We start from the raw sequence: 23697 nt of genomic DNA on the forward strand, positions 1-23697 counted from the left end.
ATCATTTTAATCAAAGTCTCCGGTGGCAGCGCTGACGTCTGATTTATCAGCGGGCCGCTTGAGAGCGCGCCGGGATGCGCGGGCTGTGATTGATGAGCGGCGAGCCCGGTTTAGGTGGCTGCTCACCCCGCACGTCCCCGCCGCCAATGGCTCTCATTACTTCTCATTAGCCACGCGGACGCCATCTTGGCCGTCCCTAAGGCGCCGGCCGCGTACGGCCAGCGCAGGTCCCTCCGGTCTGACTGGCCTCTATATGGACCCTTTTATCGTAAAACCTGAAGGTAAAAGAGGTTGTTTCAATGTGATTTCCCACCAATGTTTAGCTCTGTCTCCGGGATTGACAGGTTCGGAAACACTAGTTGTTTTATTTCATTACAAAGGTGAAGGTTTTACCACCTGGCACTTCTAGCAGCAGCCATGGAAGCAGGGATCCGTCTTTTGTGCTCCTCTTGAAGGCTTCTTCATTCTTCTCGCTGGGTTTTCGCCCAGTGAAGTCCTTTGCTACTGATATCTTGGCAAAGACTTCTACAAATACATCTTTATATAGTGTCGACCCAATCACCGAGTGTTTTCAGTTCTAACCACATCTCTCTCTCTCTCTCTCTCTCTCTCTCTCTCTCTCTCTCTCTGTCTCTCTGTTTCTCTGTCTCTCTGTCTCTTTGTCTCTGTTCCTCTGTCTATTTCTGTCTCTCTCTCTCTCTCTCTCTCTCTCTCGCTATTCTTCCCTGTTCACAGGTCATATTCGAGGCAGAGGTCTCTGACAGCAAGGCCGGTTTCATCGCCATCGACGACATCCAGGTGCTCAGCTACCCATGCGGTAAGTCCATTAGCATGAGCCGGTGATTAGCCCTAGTCCGCTGCAGAGGCCGCTGATGGCTTTGGACCAGTAATTAGTCTGTACCTACCACGGTTTTCGGTTGCAGTCGACTGCTTAGATAAGTAGCAAGGTGACACAGTGGAGGGTGGGGGGGGGGGGTGGGTGGGGGAGTGCAACGAGAGAAGGACAAGTGGCGGGGGAGGGGACGGGGGACGGGGGGGAAGAATGGGTAGGGGGTGGCAGTTGAAGGGGGAAAGACATCAAGAGAAACAGACAGATAAAGAGGGAGCGGGTGAGTGTGAAGCGAGAAATGAGACAGTATTAGGGCAATCATGGAGTGAGGGAATTCAGACCACTCAGCACTTTCTTTTTCACCCACCCACACACTCACACACACACAGACACGCTTGCACACACACACACACACACACACACACACACACACACACAGGCAGACACATAGGCAGGCGGACACATAAATACACGCACACCAGGCACACACGCACACCAGGCACACACGCACACACACACACACACACACACACACACACACACACACACACACACACACACACACACACACACACACACACACACACACACACACACCCAAATACCAACCTACACACACACACACACACACACACACACACACACACACACACACACACACACACACACACACACACACCCAAATACCAACCTACCCAAACACACACACACACACACACACACACACACACACACACACACACACACACCCAAATACCAACCTACCCAAACACACACACACACACACACACACACACACACACACACACACACACACACACACACACACAGATAACAGTAGCTATCTTGTCTGCAGCTAACAGAGGAGCAGTGAGCATCACCATCCAACTCCTGCCAACCTTCTATGTCTCCTTCTCTCATTTCCTTTCCTTTTCAGCATGAGTAGATTCTAGCCTCCGTAGTGTAATCAAAAAAAGGTTAAATGTAGCAACGCACAGCGTGTTCTCTACTCAACGTTGAGGCCCGCAGCCGATAAGGCCTGGGGAAAGCATGGGTTCTCAGGCTCCTGTGACTATATTTTGGTGGTGGTTGCATTTGTTACTTTGGACAAGGACACTTGGAACGAAGCTAGTCCTCAACCTCCACAGTGGACGCATTCATTCCTGCAGCTGCATTTTCTGGACAAACGCACACACAAACACACGCACACAAACACATACGCACACATATACACAAACACAAGAACACGCAAACACACCTTCGCAGGCGCACACACAGACATACCTATACGTTTATATACACGTGCATGCAAACAGACGCACGCACAAAAACACACACACACATTCACATACACATACATACACACACACACCCAAACATTCCATCACCAAGGGGGTGTGCTATCTATGATTGGAATCGCCTTCCCTGAATGAAAACGTCAAAGTCAGGACCCTGAGAAAAAAGCTTTCTTCCCCCTTCACTATTAGCGTTAAAGTATGGGGATGCTTGAGGCCATTATAGAATCATTTACATCTTCATGAACCCTATTTGGCATCATTTAAGCACAGAGAGTCCCTGTGCATCATCAACATAGAGGTGATCTCCAGCACCACACACACACACACACACACACACACACACACACACACACACACCATCGTGTGTGTGGACTGTCAGCGTCATCCTCCCTGCCTGTGTGTTGTACGGCTGCGCTCACTCCCTTGTGCCTTTAACCTCGCTTCCTGTAGATAAATCACCTCATTTCCTGCGTCTGGGCGACGTTGAGGTGAACGCCGGACAGAACGCCACCTTTCAGTGCATCTCTACCGGGAGGGAGACGTCCAGTAATAAGCTCTGGCTACAGGTACGAACACACATGCACACACGTACACACACACTCCTTAACATTTAATATCGAGTGTATGTGATCATAAATCTTGACATCGTGTACTGGTATATGGTGCTGCTGTTCGAGAGACTCAATGTCGCAGAGTTTAGCTAGCATAGGGCAGATATACATGTACCTGGACCAATCACAACGGTCACGGCAACAGAACTACGGCCGTCGGCCATGAACGGTACAAGCAGGTAGACACAGTGAACAAGATGGTGTTGTTGTATAGACTAACAGTATGTACATGCGCGCATACAGGCACACACCGTTTATCTGGGCTATACACCCTAGCAAGTTGATTAAGAGCTTAATAGCTGCTGATCGCATTAGGGCTATATTGTGGTGATGACCTTTATATCTGCCTGTGTGTGTATGTGTGTTCACGTGCACTTCTTAGTGTGAGCGTGTGTGTGTTGTTTGGAGTGCGTGTGTGTGTGTGTGTGTGTGTGTGTGTGTGTGTGTGTGTGTGTGTGTGTGTGTGTGTGTGTGTGTGTGTGTTCACATGCGCTGCTGGTCGGTGTGTGTGTGTGTGTGTGCTCTCAGCAGCGCGGCTTTGTGACCTTGGGCAAAGCATTTAACCCCTCATTAGCCACGGCGGCTTTCTCCTCTGCTGACTGTTGGCTTTTTATTTTTTTATCCCCCTCATCCTTCCGAAGGCTAACAGTCGCCTGTGTATCTGTTTTTCTGTCTCTTTTTTTTTTTGCCTTTTCAAGAGGAGGAATGGTGAAGACATCCCCGTGGCCAAGACCAAAAACATCAATCACAGACGATTCGCTGCCTCCTTCCGCCTCAAAGAGGTGACCAATCAGGACCAAGATCTCTACCGCTGTGTCACCCAGTCGGAGCGCGGCTCCGGGGTCTCCAACTTCGCCGGTCTGATAGTGAGAGGTCAGTCGCCGCCCCCTTTGCCCATCCTGAGATGTCGGTTTTCTTCTGTTTTGATTGTCTCTGTAAGACTTGGGTTTGGTTAGGATACTTTATTGTCTATCAGCCATGACAGAGAATTATCAAAATTGAATACACTGAAATAAACAGGCATTCAACAATTCACAACAGCCCGTTACATGTATATTTATATATATATTTATATATATATATATATATAGAAAATAAATTGTGAAACATTCTTAGATATTTCACTGGTATTCCATAGAAAGACAGACTTAGGCCCGGGGTTTCAGCGGGGCTATCTTTAGAGGCGTCATTTGTCTGGTGATGTTTGGCGGAGCGGAAACCTTGCCACCGGGTGACGATGCCTCTGTGACTCTGATAATGGTCATATCACCAGGACCCAATCCCTAACGCAATATTTGCATCCAGGTTTTCAGTGTTAAATGTCTCTCAGAGGCAGGCAATCCACCCTGCCTCAGAGTTCAACGGAAATAAATAGCTCAACTCATTAGGGAGCGGTTGTGTGTCTGTCTGTGTGTGTGCGTATTTAAATGAGAGAGTCTGCGGTTTTGTGTGCGTGTGTGTTTGAACCCCAAAATGTATAAAAGTGTCTGTTGGTGTGTTTGTGCAGATGCATCAAATTTGTATGCATGCGTCTGAGAGTGCAAACGTGGTTGTGTGTGTGTGTGTGGGGGTGTGTGTGTGTGTGTGTTCGTTCTAGCTGTCATGTGCTGCTGACATGTGGTTAATAAGGTGTCACCACTGTGTTTTTGAGACGGAATGCTTTATTCATTCACATCCGATGACTTACATATTCAATTCATCTGCCGGGGAGAGAGAGGGGGGAGAGAGAGGGGGGAGAGAGAAGGGGAGAGAGAGGGGGAGAGAGAGGGGCGGGGTAGGGGGGAGCATTCGAGGGGACTGACAGAAAAACGGAGGGAACAGACGAGGGAAGAAAGGCGTCAGAAAGGGAAGGAAAGGGTTGGAAGGGAGCAGGGTTGACTGGGAGCTCTCGTTATCCAGCGGAGATATCTATATCAGAATGGGAAATAGGAGAGAATATGTAAACAGTCGAGCAGGGAGTCATGTTTATTCCCCTGCATAAGAGATGAGAGAAGGAGGGAAGAGAGCAATCGGAGTTCCCACGTAGCCTTGGCCTTTCTATAAATATATATTCATAGTCCTTTCTCTAAACATAAACGTTGTCTATGAATGCAATGGGCTGTGGCCCATCTGGTCAGATCATCTCTTTGGTTTGTTTGGGGGTTCCATCCCTGCATCTTTAAGGTGATGCAAATGCTAAGGCAGTGATGGGGGGTTTCATTCCAGGCCTATCTCTGCACGTCACTAGCAAGGTACCAACGACTGCTCGTGTGTGTGTGTGTGTGTTTGCATGTGCGTGTGTGGGTGTGTGCCCGCGTGCTTGTGTTTTGCGTAATGTATATGTGTGTGAAAAACAGACCGGTTGTATAGAAATTTACCAGGGAGATGTGGAATATTCATAAGTAGGTTCCACTCCAATGAAGAGGAATATCTTAAGTGTCTCATGTTTATTTATCGGGAACGTCTATTGTGAAAACACATTGATATGTGTTGGGTGAAGGAGGTAAGGAGTGTCGGCGGTAGAGGCTGGTGTGTCTGAACATGAATAGCATCAATCTACAGCACAGTCATTACTTATATATGGGTGTTGGATCCAAGACCATGCTCACTGTCCCCTGTAGGATTCATATCCACCATCTTTCGTTACATTGGAAGAGAAAAGAGTGGATTGGGCCAACGTGCCAATGATTATGGGGATGTAGGATTATTCTTTATCGACATTATATCTTGATATATATGTATTTGGTTAGCACGTTAAAATATGACATTTTTTCAGTGTGTTGCCTCATGTGTTTGGAACTAGGATATCGGCAGAGATGAGCGAACCAAAGGGAAATGAAAGACAGCGAGAGGTTATTCTTCACATATTTATTTTACTGCTGCTTCCTGAAAAGTCGCCTTGCTTCCCTGGTTTGGTCCATATATATATATATATATATATATATATATATATATATATATATTTGGTTCAAATCTTTCTTTATTGATGTGAATATAAGATTGGCAAGAGAAAGATTGCAAGATTGCGATTGGACAGTACCAAAGTCCAATAGGGGCTTGCTTATCTTGACAATCCCACCTCTCTTTGTACCTAGTATAATATACAATATGTATGTATCTCTCCCCCCATTGGAACCACTGTGTCAGACCATCCACCGCGTATAGTGGGCGCCGTGATTCATTTGAGCCTGACAGATAAAGTAATAGAGCGTATGGCTGATGTCTCGATGAAGAGGGGCGAGATGGAGGGATGATGGACAGAAGACGGATGACATGGCCGGACACGTGATGGATGGACGGACCACGGATTGGGGGGCTGGATGGATGGTTGGCGAAGGGTTAGGGGTGGAACGGTTCTTAAAATTGACGGTTTGGTTCGTATTACGGTGAATTACCTTTAAAATAAATAATATATATATATTAAAGAGTTCTCCAGAAAAGAACGATGTACTAGTGGTGCTACACCACCATGTAACATTTTAAAAGAGGGCTGTCGCGACATTTGTAAAATACATTTCCTTTCTGAAACGGTCTAATTGGTTAAATAAGAGTTTTATTTCATGTATGTGTGGAGGAAGTCAGTGGCTCTGGCATCAACCCCTTGATCTTGATCTTCAATGTCAAGTGGTTCTCACACCATACGAGCCACGGAGCACCGCCTCGGGCAGTGCGGAGTTAAGGTACTTGCTCTGTGTTTAATACAATGAGGGATCATTTAGGTTTTTGCTCAAGGGTTTGGAGCAGTGCTGGGAGTTGTGGCGCGGCTGCATGGCAGCGCCCGGTGTTGGAGCTCTCATTGGAAGCACGACACCCTTGAGTTCCGATAAAGACAGCCGGCTTTGAATGTATAGGGGCACTTCAACAATCATAAAACTTAAAAGGTTGTTTGGTCCTTGAGCAAAGTTTCCAGTAAATTTCAACGCAGCACTTGCGCTATTCAAGAGCATGCGAAGAAACACACTTTTTTAGATGAAGGAATTGGAGTATATTACCTTAGCAGCCTGTTATAAGTGGTAGAGCTTTTTGATACAGGAGGATGGGGACTGAGTTTAGTTGGTTCCTGAGGAAAGAGACGTCAAGGCCCTTCTTGAAACCATACATGCCCGAACCGTGATAAGTCAACCCAACGGTTCATATTTTAAACACTGAACCGTTCAATCCCTAATGAAGGGTCAAAAAGAAAACATGGAGGATTTGACGATGTATGGAAAAATGTAATATGTTCAACAAAGTGTGTTTTGGTGTGTGTGTTTTGGGGTTGGTGAAGGACCAGGTGTCTTGATCTGATAGTCTTGATCTGTGTGTGTGTGTGTGTGTGTGTGTGTGTGTGTGTGTGTGTGTGTGTGTGTGTGTGTGTGTGTGTGTGTGTGTGTGTGTGTGTGTGTGTGTGTGTGTGTGTGTGTGTGTGTGTCACTAGTCATTTGCTCATAGCCTAGCTCCAATAAAGTCTTGCCCTCTGGTCCCTGCAGTGACAGAATACATCATCATGCCAGCCTGTATAAAACACACACACACATCACCATGCCAGCATGAATTACACACACACTATCCATGGCCTAAAAAGCTCCTGCAGCATTACCGTCACACACACACACACACACACACACACACACACACACACACACACACACACGAAAACCCCCATACGCACGAAAAACCCCATACACACACGAAAACCCCCATACACACACGAAAACCCCCATACACACACACAAACCCCCCCCCCCCCCCACACACACAAACACACAGTTTAAAGTTCAAGTATCTATAATCACATTTTATTTGCTTCTGTCAATTTTGCAACCTCCCATGTTCATCATCTGACAGAAAACTTCTTAGTAGGGACTTCCTGCCTTGTTTCCTAACGAAACGCACACACACACACATACACACACACAGAGAGAGCGAGAGAGAGAGAAAAAAGTCAGTCCTGCCCTCTCAGTATTGTAGTAAGTATTTGTGACAGCTGGTGCTTCAGGCAGTGTAAAACTGTAGAATATCTGAAAATGACCACTGTTGTCTATCACCACCATTGGCCGAGACACATCCATACATAGGAGTATGCACCCTAGCACAACTGCCTACTGGTGGAGGTCACATGTCCTCCAACAAGTTCCATAGCCATGTCAGCAGTGGCCTGCAAAAAAAAAGCTCAACTTTATTGACAAGGTTGCCGACGATGGCTAACAGAGGAAATGCCCGACGGCTGGGTGCAGACTTAACTGTTTTGTCTCTCTCGCTCACTCTTTCTTTATTGCTCTCTTGCTCTCCCCCTCTCTCTCTATCTCTCTCTCGCTCTCTCTCACTCACTCTCTCCCTCTCCATCTCTCTCTTGCTTGCATTCACTCTCGCCACTCTTTCCTTTCCACATCCCCCTCTATCTTTCCTTCTCTGTCATACTTAATGCACAAACAAACACAATCATGCACACACGTACACAATCACGCACGCACACACACACACACACACACACACACACGGGGTACGGGGACGCGTACTTAAGGGGAGATGAACCCCCTCCTTTGTTGTGCACAAAACAATTGCGATCAAAAAAACATTGACAAAACAAACCAAGAAGAAGAAGAACAAAGAGATCGGAATAAAGCGTAAAGCCACTTCTACTGTCAGTCCCTACGGAGCGCTGTAATGACCCACTTCCATCGCTCACCGGGCCCATTTGATCTATCTTATCTATCCCAATGTTTGTGCTTTATTCATTTATGTATTTATTTATGGATGTGCACAATTCTATTGGCACAAACACAGCGAGATGTATATATTGGGGCTTTCTTTGTTTTCTGGCCAGACTTTCTTTTGAGTGCTTTCGAGTAATGATGTTAAAGATTGTTTGGTGTTTGTTTATTCACCGCTGAGTCGTCTTTTGGGTGGTTGTTTGAATTGCGTTGAAAAGTGTCAGCCTGCACCAGCCGGCAGGAGCCACTTCATGGTTCATTTTCTAGGTTCAGGTGTGTGTGTGTGTGTGTGTGTGTGTGTGTGTGTGTGTGTGTGTGTGTGTGTGTGTGTGTGTGTGTGTGTGTGTGTGTGTGTGTGTGTGTGTGTGTGCAAGCGAGTGCGCGTGTGTGTGTGTGTGTGTGCAAGCGAGTGCGCAAGCGAGTGCGCAAGCGAGTTTGTGCGTGCGTGTGTGTGTTTTTTTTTGTGTTGCTCTGTGTTGAAGGTAGAGGGGAGGAAATTACTTAAAAGAGGATCCTGAAATCAAGACTACAATTCCCCTCTCTCTATTGTCCCTGGATGGAAGGATCGACTTCAATGCATGTGCAAACATCTTCTAGCTTAAATAGAAGCGATGCAAAGGCTTTTCAGTCCAATATCCATCAGATATTAACAGCAAGTCTGCGGTATAGAAGCTGCGGTATAGAAGTATAGATAGTGTGTTGTGGACGTCAAATGATGAGACATTTCCCAGCCTGCACCTCTCTGACAGCAATCTGCAACAGACACGCGCACACGCACACACACACACACACACACCAACATACATTGCCTACTGGATACAAACAAACATAGGACGGCATCTACAAGATAAAATATTAAAGAAACAATATGCAATGTGGAAAAATACCCAAAGACTCCGAGGTCATTTTCATGTTGATAACATTGAGAATCTTTCTAAATCCCACAGCAAATCTGTTATTTAAAAATAGGAAAAAAAAATGTGTTCCTGTGTGCGTGCCTGTTTATGTGTGTGGGAATCACACTATCAATATCCAACAGAAGTGATTTCCTGATCCTGTTTGGTTTCAGTACAGTGAATACATAGGAGATGTGTGTGTTTGTGTGTGTGTCTGTTTGTGTGTGTGTGCCCACGTATCCCTGCCTGTGTCAAGTTAGATAAATCTTTGATGCGGCGGGTGTCACGGTTGCGTGTGTGTGTGATTGCGTCGGCTGTCACCTCGTCAATCATGTGCGCGTGACAGGTAGCACTGATCTGACTCACTGGCCCTGATCCCACCTACATCCATCATAGACAACACACACACACATTTACACACACACACACACACACACACACACACACACACACACACACACACACACACACACACACACACACACACACACACACACACACACACACACACACACACACACACACAGATACACACAGCAGCAACAGAGGCATTATCATAACTCTGACAGAGAGGATCACGAAGCAGAAATTCAATCAAATGATCTTTTTTACAGAGAGATTTTTAAAAAAAAATAAAAAAATAGATATATATCGATATTCTAGTGCGTTGGCTTGGTGGGATAAATGGTGAAACAGCCAAACGTGCACACCAGCATTGTGTGTGTGTGTGTGTGTGTGTGTGGAATAGTACAGAAATCAAGGCACTGATGGGTTGTTTTGTCCCCAACTCCAGAGCCGCCACGACCCATTGCCCCGCCCCAGCTGCTGGGCGTTGGTCCCACCTACCTCCTGATCCAGCTCAACGCCAACTCCATATTTGGGGATGGGCCCATCATACTCAAGGAGGTACTTCCTCACTTTCGGACGCTGGTCAACATTCACATTGGGATTTCTGCAAATGTACCCGTCAAAGTGTGGGCACACTGTAAATGCTATGCCAAATTATTTGTCACATCGTCCATATTTCATTGACTTGATTCCTAATGCGGGAATCGGACTGCACAGCATTTTTCACCATGTCAAATTAGGTGATTATTGTTCCATACAGAAATTGCCTGGAGGTCAGGATTCGATCAACTATGGCGTTGGTTGGAAGCACTCAATGTTGACGCTTTACAGATGTAGTCTGACAATATGAGAACAGATTGGTTGGTTGGTTGGTTGATTGATTGATTGATTGATTGACATGTCCCTCTGTAGGTGGAGTACCGCATGACGTCGGGCACCTGGACGGAAACCCACGCGGTCAACTCTCCCAACTACAAGCTGTGGCACCTGGACCCAGACACCGAGTACGAGATCAGAGTGCTGCTCACCAGGCCCGGAGAGGGGGGCACGGGCATGCCCGGACCCCCACTCATCACCCGCACCAAATGTGCAGGTATGAACCTCTGTCTGTATGTTTGAGTGTGTCTCTGTCAGTCTGTGTCTCTGTCTGAATCTTTGTCTGGCAGTCAGTCTGTCCTTCTGTCCATCTGTCTGTCTTCCTCTATTTTAGGGCTGGAATATTTAGTAAATCAGTTGGGCAACAGATACATTATCAAATAACAATCAGGAAATCAATAATGCTATTATTAATGACATTTTTTGAGTATCATTTTAGGTATACCATGTCATTTCTGCCACTAGAGGCATCTCAATCAAAATGCTAACAAAATACGTAGTTTGATGTTGTGAAGAAGCAGGGGATCATGGGAGTTCAGTTCAGCACCATTAGAGGCAGAAATCATGTTCACAGACAAGTTAATGTATTAAAGTTGTATTGATGTTACGTTTAGTCCCGTTTAGTCACAGGGGGGAACTTGGAAGGTAATTGGGAATTCAACAGATATTCACGCTTCGAATTTCAGTGATCGGACATGGGGAACTGAAGACCTGATCACCAGTATGAGTTACGGTTGGGATGATAAGCACATAGACTGTATATAATACAGGTTCAACTGACCTAACATAGACTCGATATAATACAGGTTCAACAGAATAAACATTGACATATAATACAGGTTTAACTTTCTTAACATAGACTGTATATAATACAGGTTAAACTGACTTAACATAGAAATGTAATACAGGTTAAACAGACTAAACATAGACTGACTGTATATCATACAGGTTCAACAGACTGAACATAGACTGTATGGAATACAGCTTAAACTCACTCTCAATGTACGTGTACATTGGTGGAAACCATTGCAGATTCTTCACACAAAAAAAGGGCCTAGATAGAGCCCATGTTTTTGGTTTGAGTTCTGGGGTATTTGTGGCGTTCCTCATACCTATTTGTGAACTCCCGATAGATTTCTCATGGATTCAGCAGCCGTCTTCTTGCGGTGAACAGCCAACAACAATCCTTCCTCCGGCGCGTGATCATGTTATGATTCAGAGTGGAGGGGCTTTCCGGGCTGTACAAACGGTCTGTTGTCAGTGTGGTATCGGACGAGAGCAAATCAATGCAATGCTACAAGAAAATAAGACTTTACCCATTTCGAATGGTGTAATATAGTCAATGTATGGAAAATTGCTGACGATTGCGGATGGCGTCATTCTCGGACGGGTGCGGAAATGTGTAACTCATGAATGACCCGACAAAGTAAAGTGTACGATGGGAAAAACTGCATTCGCTTACTGGCTGGCATGAGCCACTTGTCATAGTAGCACATCATAGTAAAATAGATCGATATTGAAATGTTATATCAATAAATGAGGTTCCTAACGGGTAACAGTTTTTGCATATTTCCCTGGAAGTTAGGTGTAAAGAGGTTATGAAGCCATTGACATAATTTAATTGAAATTATTAAGTAATAATTTGGGATCTTAGGTAAGCAAATTATGCATGTTTTTTGACAATTCTATGCACAAATGTTTTATCTTATACTTTGAATTGATAGTTGGTACAACAAACGTACTTTCATTTAGATTAAGGGACTGAAATTAAACATTTGGGTGCAGCCATACTGTGTTGGCTTGTCTTTAGATTAAACATTTTTGTGTAAATATTTAATCGTAAATAATCTATTCATTCAGTCTTCCCTATGTCCATCTGTCGCTTGTCCTCCTCATTCAGAGCGTGATGCTGAGAGAGAGGGAGTTTCTGTAGCTATTCCGGCATGATGACGAGAGAGAGAGAGACGGAGAGGTGTAGGAAGCAAATAGTTGAAGAGGCTCGCTTAACCCAGGCCACAGTCACTCTCTTACTGAACCAATGGGGAGAGAGAGCATGGGATTGTTATCAGCAGAGCTTTCTCTACCCCACATTTCTTTCTCATCTCTTTCTCTTTTGCTCCTGTGCTTATTTTCACATTGTGCCTATTCAGATTGTCTTTCTTTCTGCTTTACTGCGCAGTTCTTCTCTCTCTCTCTCTCTCTCTCTCTCTCTCTCTCTCTCTCTCTCTCTCTCTCTCTCTCTCTCTCTCTCTCTCTCTCTCTCTCTCTCTCTCTCTCTCTCTCTCTCTCTCTCTCTCTCTCTCTCTCTCTCTCTCTCTCTCTCTCTCTCTCTCTCTTTCTCTCTTTCTTTCTTTCATCTCATTTATGCCCACCTTTACCCTCACTGTTTTCCCTTTATTCCGTGTCTCTTGCTCTCCCTCTCGCTCTGTCAGCGAATCAATAGACTGAGGGCAGAAATGGTGTCTGACATTTGTAGAAATAAACGACTGAAATATGAACCCCGCTTGCCTGGAGGGGGGGGGGCAAGATTGACAGAGAGACCCAGAGAGGGAGCGATGGAGAGAGAGAGAGAGAGAGAATGGAGAGAAGCGAGGAGCTACAGTGAGGAACAGAAAGAGAAGAGGGAGCTGGTAATACAATGGAAAACAATGAATGTGGGAAAAGGCTGGCGCGCCAAGACAGAGCGAGAACGATGAAACCACGGAATGAAGATAAAAGAGAGAGAGAGAGAGAGAGAGAGAAACTCATAACCACAGGGCTTGACTGATGTCTACCAACCTTTGTGATGCGTGTGTGTGTGTGTGCGTTTCGGTGCTTTTGTGTGTATAAGGTTTCTGTTGTATTTGTTTAAATGTCAATGCACGTCAACAGACAGGAAGTCCTGGTGTTGTTCATCCCACACACAAAGCGAATGGCTTCCTGTTTGACTGGAAGAGGAAATTAATCTCTGTCCAACTTTGATTTGCAATTTGTAAGCCAGTGCGATTAACACTCAATTGATCAGTTAACGATGCCTGCGTAGTAAACCTGGTATGGTGGCAATCGCATACCCTGAAACTCTGATAAAAAAAAATTACAACAAATTAGTGAGTACTAAGTACAGCATACAAATGTTTGCAATGATTTGAATTTTTGATGACTGGATCTTTTTAAAAGATTGAATATTAAGAAGCAATGTTTTGTTTTTTTCTCGGGTAGCCTTTTTCTAATACAATTATTTTTTATAGTTTGAAAGACCTTAAAATGTAGTCCAAAAACAATAAGCATATTATGAGGAACACGTCTTTAAGGTTAAATGCTAAGCTAATATAGCCTAGTTGTTCACTTGCAGCTCTTTAAGTTCTCTTACATGATTTCTTTGGGGGTGTTTTCTGCCCTCCAGTGGTCAGAAATAAATTCATGCTGCTTTAATAACTTTTCCAATAGTCAGTTTACACATTTTACAGACATTAAGCATTTTGTGAAAGGTCTTCTCACACAGCACAGTATCCATCAGAAAAAATATTTGGCATTTGGCAGTCTATCAGCAATTAATGAATGTTGTGGATGTCGTTGATACAATATATATTCAATGTGACAACGCAGTGAGGAAAATGTATTTCAGAATATTATGCCGCCCATATTAATATTGCAGTGGAAGCACTCTCCATTTCCTGTTATTTGGAAATTCTTTCTCTCACTCTCTTTATCTTACTCTCTCTCTTCTTCTCTGGGGTTATTCATTGTGTTGCACACACACACGCAAACGCGCACACACCAGAAAGTGAGGCCAGAGGTAGAAATGTTATTTAAATGGTAATGATTTCTTTGCCTTTTGCTGTTTGGTTAGGTTTGTTTCATCCTGCCACCTGTAGCTTGCCAGAATTGTAGTATATAATATGATGGACATGCAGGCATTGACTCCCACATGGAGATGCATACACACATATCTATGTATGTGTGTGTATATATAAATATATATATATATATACACATACATACACACATACATACACACAAACATGTGCATCATGCTTGATGTAGAAACATCAGCCAAATATAGTAAAAAAAACTGCTTGATTAAAGACAGAATATATTTAATAAAAAAAAGACTTTGTAGGTATTCGAGGACACCACCGCACACCACACACAAGAAAACACGATGCGGGGTAATTGATGCAACACACATGATTTCATTTTGATAACTTCTCGTCTCTATGTCAATCATTTTTCCTGTTCATTTCTTCCCATTTTTCTTTATTATGTTAATCATATTCATTTGTGTGTGTGTCTCTCTCTCCACCCATCTTCCTCCCTCCCTCGCTCCTCAACCTCTCTCCACTCCGTCTCCTTCTCTGTCTCGCTCTTTCGCTCTCAGTCTCGCTCAGTCTCTCGATTTTTCTTTTGTGTGATTTATTGCTCTTGTCTAAGGGGTGAGAAATAATCAACTTGAAGTGGAGACTCGTTTGTGTGTGTGTAAGTGCGTGCATTTGTCTCTCTGTGTGTTTGTGTGTGTGTGTGTGTACTCATGTGCACTCACGTGCACACGCTTGTGTGTCTAACTTGCCATGACCAAGGACTTTTCAACATTTCAGGATTTGGATTAAAAGCTACTTTATCACCTACTCTCTCACGCACGCACGCACACACACACACACACACACACACACACACACACACACACACACACACACACACACACACACACACACACACACACACACACACACACACACACACACACACACACACACTTTAACAAAGCCACACACGGCCACAGATGATCCTCTGCACGGACGAGAAGTTCACAACACATTCCAACATGTTGCTACAACTCTCATTCAGAAGCATTCAGAAGCTCAGCATCCCACAGAAACAAATGCACGCATTCAAACTCCACGAAGTAAACAAACACACACAACCTCACCCACACACACACACACACACACACACACAAACCTACACACAAAAACAAACAAACAGACAAACACAGGTGAATATTATACGTCTGGTTCCTCTGCAGGGTGGCTTGGAGCCTCCCAATGAGCCTCTCTCATCCTCTGCTCCCGTTGCCCCCCCCCCTCCCCCCACCCCAAGGGAGGGCGGGAGGGAGGGGTGCAGAGTTCACTTCGTCCGGGTCTTTTGTTTAGCATTCTTTTAATTGTGGCCTCTGGATTGGGCTGATACGAGGCTCCCGCCTTTGTCTCTCTGTGCCGGTTATTGTTGTGGCGCTACAAAGCCCCATCTGAGGGGAACAAAGCCACCCCCGTTTTGTTGTGCCACTGTTTGTTTGGTGGGCTCCGACATGAATCCAGCCGTTTGTCTGTGTTAGCCGGCGGAGCGGGGGGGACCAGGCGGGCCCCCGTGGCTCGCCGTTGGACCGGGGTCCGTCAGCAGCTGGTCCCGGTGGACGGACCGGGGGCCAGCTATGTCTGTCTGTCTCTGTCTCTCTCTCTCTCTCGCTCTCGCTCTCGCTCTTTCTCTCTCTCTCTCTGTGTGTTTTTCCCGCCGCTCATCCCCTGCTGCAACACCTTTCATTTTTTCCCACCATGTTTGGCTTTTTGTTTACACTGCCCTTTCTTTCATTTGCCCACACTTTTATTTCATCTATATTCACGTCAGGGACCAACCTACCTCCCTCTTTCTCTTTCCTCTCCTCTGCCTTTCTTCTTCCCTCGCTCTCCCTCTTTCTCGCTCTGTTTCTCGCTGTCTTAATATATATTCAAATAGACTGTTTATATGCATTACAAGCAATGCATTATGGGTCAGGAGGGGAATAGGGCTTTAAAAACCATGCAGGATGGAGAAGAATAGGTGACCTCTGTTTAGCACGCACAAGTTGAGCACTGGTGCATGCTTGCGACCGCGGGAGTGTGCGTGTTTGTATGTGTGTGTTTGCAGATGGTTTAGTATTTCATTTTAATTCCAAGTTGAAAAGTCTCTGTGTGAAGGGTTGTTAGCACCAAGAGTCCCTGAAATCAATACAATTTATTACACAGCCTAATGGTGTGTGTGTGTGTGGTTGTGGGGGTGTGTGTGTGTGCACGTGATGGGGGTGCCTAATGGCTAGGTTTATGGCAGGGATCACAACTATTGATTTTAACATGAAGAGCTAGCCAGTGAGGGAAAGAGAGAGAGTAAAGCTGGTAAAAGAAGGGCAAAAACTGGAAGAGATGAGAAGGGGGACATCTCGAGTTCTCTATCTCGAGTTAAATGTCAAGCTTCCAATAACTGGTTGACATAGGAATTAAATTATCTGACCCCGCAGCTAAAACACGCGCACGCGCACACACACGCACGCACACGCACACACGCACACGCAAATGATATTTGCTCCAAAGTTGGGCCGGTTGCACCAGCTGTGAGTGAGTTCAATAGTCGTCTAGTTATAGCGTAAGCCTGAATTTATTCATTACTTAACGGGGTTGCACCACACCAACGAGTCATTACGTAGCGCATAGTACTTACAAAACATTTCCACCTACCCACTGATACCTACCCACGGACCCATTGATTAGCATGTGCCATGCTAATCAATGTCTGATGTCGATGTCTTCTTAAGCTCTTCCCATCGTAGCTTGTTATGCAGTCGTCACGTCGAAGCCACAACAAAGATAGTAGTCAGGACATTCCGTGGGTAAATCGCTAGTTTGAAACCAAGTAGTCGTTACTAAAGACTTAGATAGGACTTGACGGACAGACTTGGTAATAAAAGTACGCTGGGGCACCAAGTCCTGAAGACAACAACCTGTCTCATCTTCTACCTTCTGGGTTAGGGTTCTGGCCCGTCTGTCTGTCACCCCCTCCTACTTGCCTCTCACTCCCACAAATGTGCTTCTATACCGCAGACTTGCTGTTAATATCTGATGGATATTGGACTGAAAAGCCTTTGCATCGCTTCTATTTAAGCTGGAAGATGTTTGCACATGCATTGAAGTCGATCCTTCCATCCAGGGACAATAGAGAGATGGAAATTGTAGTCTTGATTCCAGGATCCTCTTTTAAGTAATTTCCTCCCCTCTACCTTCCACACAGAGCAACACAAAAAAACACTTAGACACATGCACGCACAAACTCGCTTGCGCACTCGCTTGCACACACACACACACACACACCACAGAGACAAACACACACACACACACACACACACACACACACACACACACACACACACACACACACACACACACACACACACACACACACACACACACACACACACACACACACACAGATGCCAGATTGTGACAGAATGAAGATTAAATCAGGCCTGTGTGTGTGTGTGTCTGAGAGTGACAGGCAGATAATGGGTTGTCAGAAGAAGCGTCACGTTTGTGTCCTTGTATTTTCTCCTCTGAGAGAGATAGAGAATGGGGGAGAAACGGAGACAGAGAGACAAAGAGGACGAGAGGCTCCAGGTACGAGGGAGACGTAGCCTCTATGTAAAGGAAGAGCTGTTTTCTTTATTATTAAAACATCAGCTAGGGTGGGAGGGGACGTGAAGGACGCCTGGAGTGACGGGGACGAGGGCACGGGGCTATTACATTAAACAGGGAATCAATACCCCGACGGGAACCGACGACACACCGCAACATTCCAGGCCCTGCTCGCAATGAGATCAGAGAAGGTGGAGTCCCTGTTCATCCAAACAGGAGCACCGGGGTGGAACACACTCAAGCAGGCACATGATTCAGCCGTCCCCCCCAGGTGTAGATGTAGAGCAGGGTAATCCTCCTCGGTGTGATGCTACATGTAGGAACAGTATCTCTTCCCTGGAAGCACCAGGGTCCTCGGGCCAGCGTGGAGGCGTATGCTGCGGAGGCTATGAGCCACAGCGAGGCTGAAGGGAGCACAGCCCCACGGCTGTGTGGAGTAGATATCGGTCAGGGTTTTCAATAAGTCCTCTATTTACCTGATGGTTTATCAAGTAAATGGTCTATTTACTTGATGGAGGATTTATCTTCATCTTTATGGTAAACATTATGCCAGCATGGCGTTTTTTATCGTAGTTTATTGTTTAGTTTGTTTCACAAAAGCCGATTTTTCTATTTTTCCCCGCTGCTCGTCCAGGTGTTCAAAAAAATTTGGCGTTAGCCATTATTTATGACATTTGATAGACAAAGCTCTTAATCGATTGAATAATCGAAATGAAAATAATTGTTGGTTGCAGCCTAAACTCCTGGCAGCAATGCGCTCGATATAACGTCCACGAAATAGCTCCATATTCCGACATGAACCAGCACCACGGATGAATTTCATCCCCTTGCTTTGTTGTAAATCCTTACCGCAGCACCAGTGTGTGTGTGTGTGTGTGTGTGTGTGTGTGTGTGTGTGTGTGTGTGTGTGTGTGTGTGTGTGTGTGTGTGTGTGTGTGTGTGTGTGTGTGTGTGTGTGTGTGTGTGTGTTATTGATCGGGTTAAATGAGCCAGTTAAAGGTAATTAGTGGCCAGGCTACAGAGAAGTGGAGATGGGCTAGATTATATTGGAAACAACACGTTTTGAACACATTACCGAAACTGAGCCAAACCCAGACGGGATACAAATTAACAACAATCGTTAGCTTCTAGAGCTCTTTGAAGTCTTGCGGAAAGCAGACAAATGGGACGTTAGGAGGGTCTATTTTGAATCAAGGGAGATGGGTTTAAAGTTGCTCCGGTGGTGGTTTTTGTTTCGGTTTGTTTGTGTTTGATTTCATCTGACTTCATGTGATTGCGAGAGTGAGACAACGATTCAATTAGATGTGACTTCAGCACTGCAACTTCTACAATCTTGCCCAGAGCGGCCTTATTTATGCCCGTGTGAGGCCGTCACATGTCAAATCAATGTTGTCAAATCAATGCAATCCTTTTTGTTTCAGTTTCATGTCCCAAACTTCTGCATGTATTACGGTCAACAGAAATAATCACAATAATTGTCCGTGTGAACTTTGACCCCCCCATCAAAAAACCTCACCCTCTTCGCCATCTTGATCGAGATGCAAATCACCCATTCTCTCTTCTTCCCCGTCTCTCTTCCTCTCTGTCTCTCTCTAATCCACAGAACCCATGCGGACTCCCAAGCGGCTGAAGATTGCCGAGACCCGGTCGCGTCTGATCGCGGTGGACTGGGAGTCGCTGGGCTACAACATCACTCGCTGCCACACCTTCAACGTCACCATCTGCTACCACTACATGACGGCCAGCAACCGCAGCAAACATGGCTGCTTGGACATGGACCCTAAAGGTGAGCCTGTCGGCCTTAGGTCCAAGCTGGGGGGAATCGATGGGAGTTGTTTTTTATTGAAAAGTCAATAAATAAGCAATTGGTAATTCCCCTCTTTTTCTGTAGCGTTCAACCTAAATATAATTGCTGATCTCGCGTTTCAGATTCCTGTGGTTACTTGTACAGCAATTATTTTGTAGCTTCAGTTCGTTTGAGGATTTAGATATATGATATTCAAGACTGTATGCTTTGATTGTCCCCAGCCTTACTTGTAAGGCTCGTTGGACACTGAATCATCTTTACAAGTGTTTTTCTAACTTGAGTGTGTTACCGGGCATGTATAGACACACTGTGTCACTCCTCGTAAAGCTCAATTCATATGCAGTAATGCAGGGTTGTCACTAACAACAAACTGTTGATTGCGCCCTGTGGATACAGCTCCGCGCCACCTGGTGGGCAACCTGCCACCCTACACCAACGTGAGCCTGAAGATGATCCTGACCAACCCCGAGGGGCGCAAGGAGAGTGATGAGACCGTCATCCAGACGGATGAGGATGGTGCGGCAATATGACACCAAGGCACACGCATGCACAAAGGCACACACTAACACGCACACGTATGCGCATACGCACTCGCACACAAACACACACACATACATATGCACACACGCACACACACATAAATGCAAAACACATACACATAAATACAAGCATGCTTGCACTAAGACACACACCTACAAACACACACACACACGCACGCACGCACGCACGCACGCACGCACGCGCCCGCGCACACAAAAGTAAAAAGATACACTTCTGCAAGCTCCTCAGAGTTAACTTCTGTTGATTAGTTGTGTGTGTGCGTGTGCGGTGTTCTCTGTGCACCAACAGTCCCGGGTCCTGTTCCCGGCCAGTCGGTGAAAGCCACTCCGTATGAAGACAGCATCCACCTGTACTGGAAGGAACCGGCCGAGCCCAATGGGATCATCATCCAATACGAGGTATGACCGCTAAAGGCGGTCAAAACATCGCTGCAACGTGCAACGTTGTGAAGCCGTCAGTGTCTCTAGAGAGACAGGTCATGCGTAGGTTATGCCAGTAGTCAGGAGCTGGCAATGCGTCGGCCAATCCAAATACAAAACACAAACCTCAGGCCACTTCAAACAAAGTAGCATCGAAACCGTTCCAATGGCACACCTTGTGATTTGATACAGTAAATCTCTTCAGACGCCAATGCGAGGGCTTCAGTCGCTCCCTGCAGCTAACCACTTCACACCGCTGCAACATTCTCAGCAGCGGTCCAAAACGGATAAGTCTCGCCGCCGATCTAAACTGGCTTTGACGCAGTTAAGTGAAGTTATTCCAAAGCAACAATTGACACGGTCCGGTTACTGCAGAACGTTCAAGGTTAAAGTTGCGTTGGAGTCCCCTTAAAGCCATACACCCTGTGGAGGCAGCATGTTGACTTCAACACACTATTTCCATTCAGAATAAGGTGAAGCCGTTGATGTGATGGATACGTGTGTAACCAGAGCGCCCCCCGCCTCCCCCTCCCCAGATCAGCTACAGCGGCCTGCGCTCCTTCGACCCCTCTGTGCCGCTCCAGCGCACGGGGCTGGTGGTGTCCCTCCCGTCCAACACCACCCAGCACCTGTTCTCCCCGCTGCACCCCGGGGTGACCTACCAGTTCTCCATACGGGCGTCCACCTCCAAAGGGTTTGGGCAGGCCACCACGCTCAACGTTTCCACAAATATTTCAGGTATTACAACTTCTCCTTCTGCATCGAGATCTAAAAAACGTTTTTTAAACAAATGCGGTTTTAAGAGAGATTCCAAAGGTTTCTGTAAAAGAGGCCTGGAAATGTGACTTTATACTGATGTAATACTATATAAAATAATAAATATCACGTGCTACTTTTTAGTAATGCTAAAATTTTTATAAACATTAGAATGTATTTCTTTTGTTTCGGCCTCTATCATTATTTGCCTGGGCTATTTGGCTGGCCGTTTGTGACGAGGATGTATTTGCATGACAATGGGATCCTATTTGTCTACACAGCATACATAGAAGCCAGCGATCCATGCTTGACCCTCTCCCTCCATTGCCTTTCCTTCCCCCCACCCCAGCCCCGACGTTGGAGGAGTACGACGGCTCGGAGGCCTTCCTGAACGAGACGGCCACCACCATCACCGTGCTGCTCAAACCCGCCCAGGCCAAGGGAGCCCCCATAAGGTACGACCACGGCCACACGCGGGCCCCACGGAGGGATGCGCCGCGTGTGTGCATGTGTCATGTACAGTTTCAGAAGGACCAAGGCCACATCCTTCATGGGTTTGGGCACATCTAGGGATGTAATAGACCCTTTGTCTTTGTGTGTAGGATAAGCACCGGTGTCGCTCATAACACTCATTATGGCGTGCTCCTTTTTCATCCTTTTAATTATTACTTGTTATCTTACGTAATGTGCCGTCTATTTATTGTTCTTGGACGGCAAAGTCTAAACTAACCAGCTTCAAAACACTTATTTTATACGTGAACAAACGAGAAGGCAGAAGTGGAGTCCTGCAAAGACATTTTTATCCAATCCTTATGCGCCCGCCGGTCCGAAGACAGATATAGGGCGATCATTTCAACATTGCATGAGGTGCACCGGAGCTTGGCCAGGTCGGAGCGGGCTGCAGATTAACACACACCCATGCAGGCCGTCACACTGACAGACGGCACACAGACTGTCATGGATTGAAATGCAGGGATGCATACATAAGGACTTAACACTGATACATGCCAACCTGACATGCTTATTCATTTGTGCGCGCGTTTGTGTGTGCGTGTGTTTGTGTGCATGTGTGCGTGTGTGTGGGTGGGGTGGGGGCTGTTGGTCGGGTGGGCGTTTGGCTCGATAGTGTCCATCTGCACTAACATTCTGGCAGACCCCAGGGCAGAGGAGTGTGTGTGTGTGTGTGTGTGTGTGTGTGTGTGTGTGTGTGGTGGTGGGAGGAGGGAGGAGGGGGGGCATGAAGGAAGGCATGTCTGTCTGTCTGTCTGTTCGGATGCCAGATCGCTGCACCAGGGAGATATGTAAAAACTGTAAATTGACAATGTTTGGAGCCGAATAATATGTGGATGAAGGCCTGTGCTATTCCGATGGCTTCTGTTGTTCTGGTCTTCTCAAAGGAGCGCGCCATCTTTACATTATTTTAAGATAATAATCGTTAACATGTTTTGAGTGCATTGTTGTGTTGCGTGCTATGCTCTAGTATGTATCAGAATCACAGGCTGTTGAGTGTGTTAGTCCCCTAATGTGTATCAGATCAGTGTGTTATTGTGGTGTGGGAAGTCCATTAATGTGTATCAGATCAGTGTGTTATTGTGGTGTGGGAAGTCCATTAATGTGTATCAGATCAGTGTGTTATTGTGATGTATGTTCTGCTCTAGTGTGTATCAGATACGTGTGTTATTGTGTTGTACGTTCTACTCTAGTGTGTATCCCATCAGTATGTTGAGTGTGTTATTGTTGTGTGTGCCTCCACTAGTGTGTATCAGATCGTGGTGGCGGAGGTGAACCCGCAGCGATCCCGTCGCCAGGCCTCCTCTGACTGCTACCAGGTCAGCCATAAAAAGCCATTCAGTTTCCGACCATGAACTCTGTTATTAAAAGGCAAAAAAAATGGTTATCACAGTTCATAACTTGCCTCACTTCATATGTGTAGTTAAACGCGTTATTAACGGCGTTAACGCAAACCAAATTTATCGGCGTTAAAAAAATGATCGCGCGATTAACGTAATTATTATTATTATTTATTTTTTTCTTTGGCTCAAAACAAAGTAGCAGTAGCCTGACTGCTATGTTCAAATGACATTTGTTCAAAGCAGTCGTATAATTGCACTATAGGCTCTTTTTTTGTATCGTCCTGTTTTGATCAGTATATGCCAATGTTGTTATCAATAAAAAATCATTTGCACAAGGCAAGCCGATGCAATTCACC

General features: G+C 45.7%; 1 protein-coding gene across 9 annotated transcripts in view; it reads left to right on the forward strand.

Annotated features, from left to right (window-relative positions):
- The window catches only part of ptprk (protein tyrosine phosphatase receptor type K), a 107156-nt gene that overhangs the window by 55144 nt on the left and 28315 nt on the right, over positions 1-23697 (forward strand). For all 9 annotated transcript variants that reach the window (XM_056581763.1, XM_056581765.1, XM_056581764.1 and 6 more), the window contains 11 exons: positions 736-817; positions 2578-2693; positions 3437-3611; positions 10100-10212; positions 10567-10747; positions 19549-19731; positions 20149-20268; positions 20602-20711; positions 21269-21470; positions 21838-21943; positions 23245-23317. In XM_056581763.1, the coding sequence (XP_056437738.1) occupies positions 736-817; positions 2578-2693; positions 3437-3611; positions 10100-10212; positions 10567-10747; positions 19549-19731; positions 20149-20268; positions 20602-20711; positions 21269-21470; positions 21838-21943; positions 23245-23317 (1461 nt within the window). The remainder of the gene's footprint in view (positions 1-735; positions 818-2577; positions 2694-3436; positions 3612-10099; positions 10213-10566; positions 10748-19548; positions 19732-20148; positions 20269-20601; positions 20712-21268; positions 21471-21837; positions 21944-23244; positions 23318-23697) is intronic.

This window comes from Gadus chalcogrammus, chromosome 21 (assembly GCF_026213295.1).
Source record: "Gadus chalcogrammus isolate NIFS_2021 chromosome 21, NIFS_Gcha_1.0, whole genome shotgun sequence".
NCBI classification, from domain to species: domain Eukaryota; kingdom Metazoa; phylum Chordata; class Actinopteri; order Gadiformes; family Gadidae; genus Gadus; species Gadus chalcogrammus.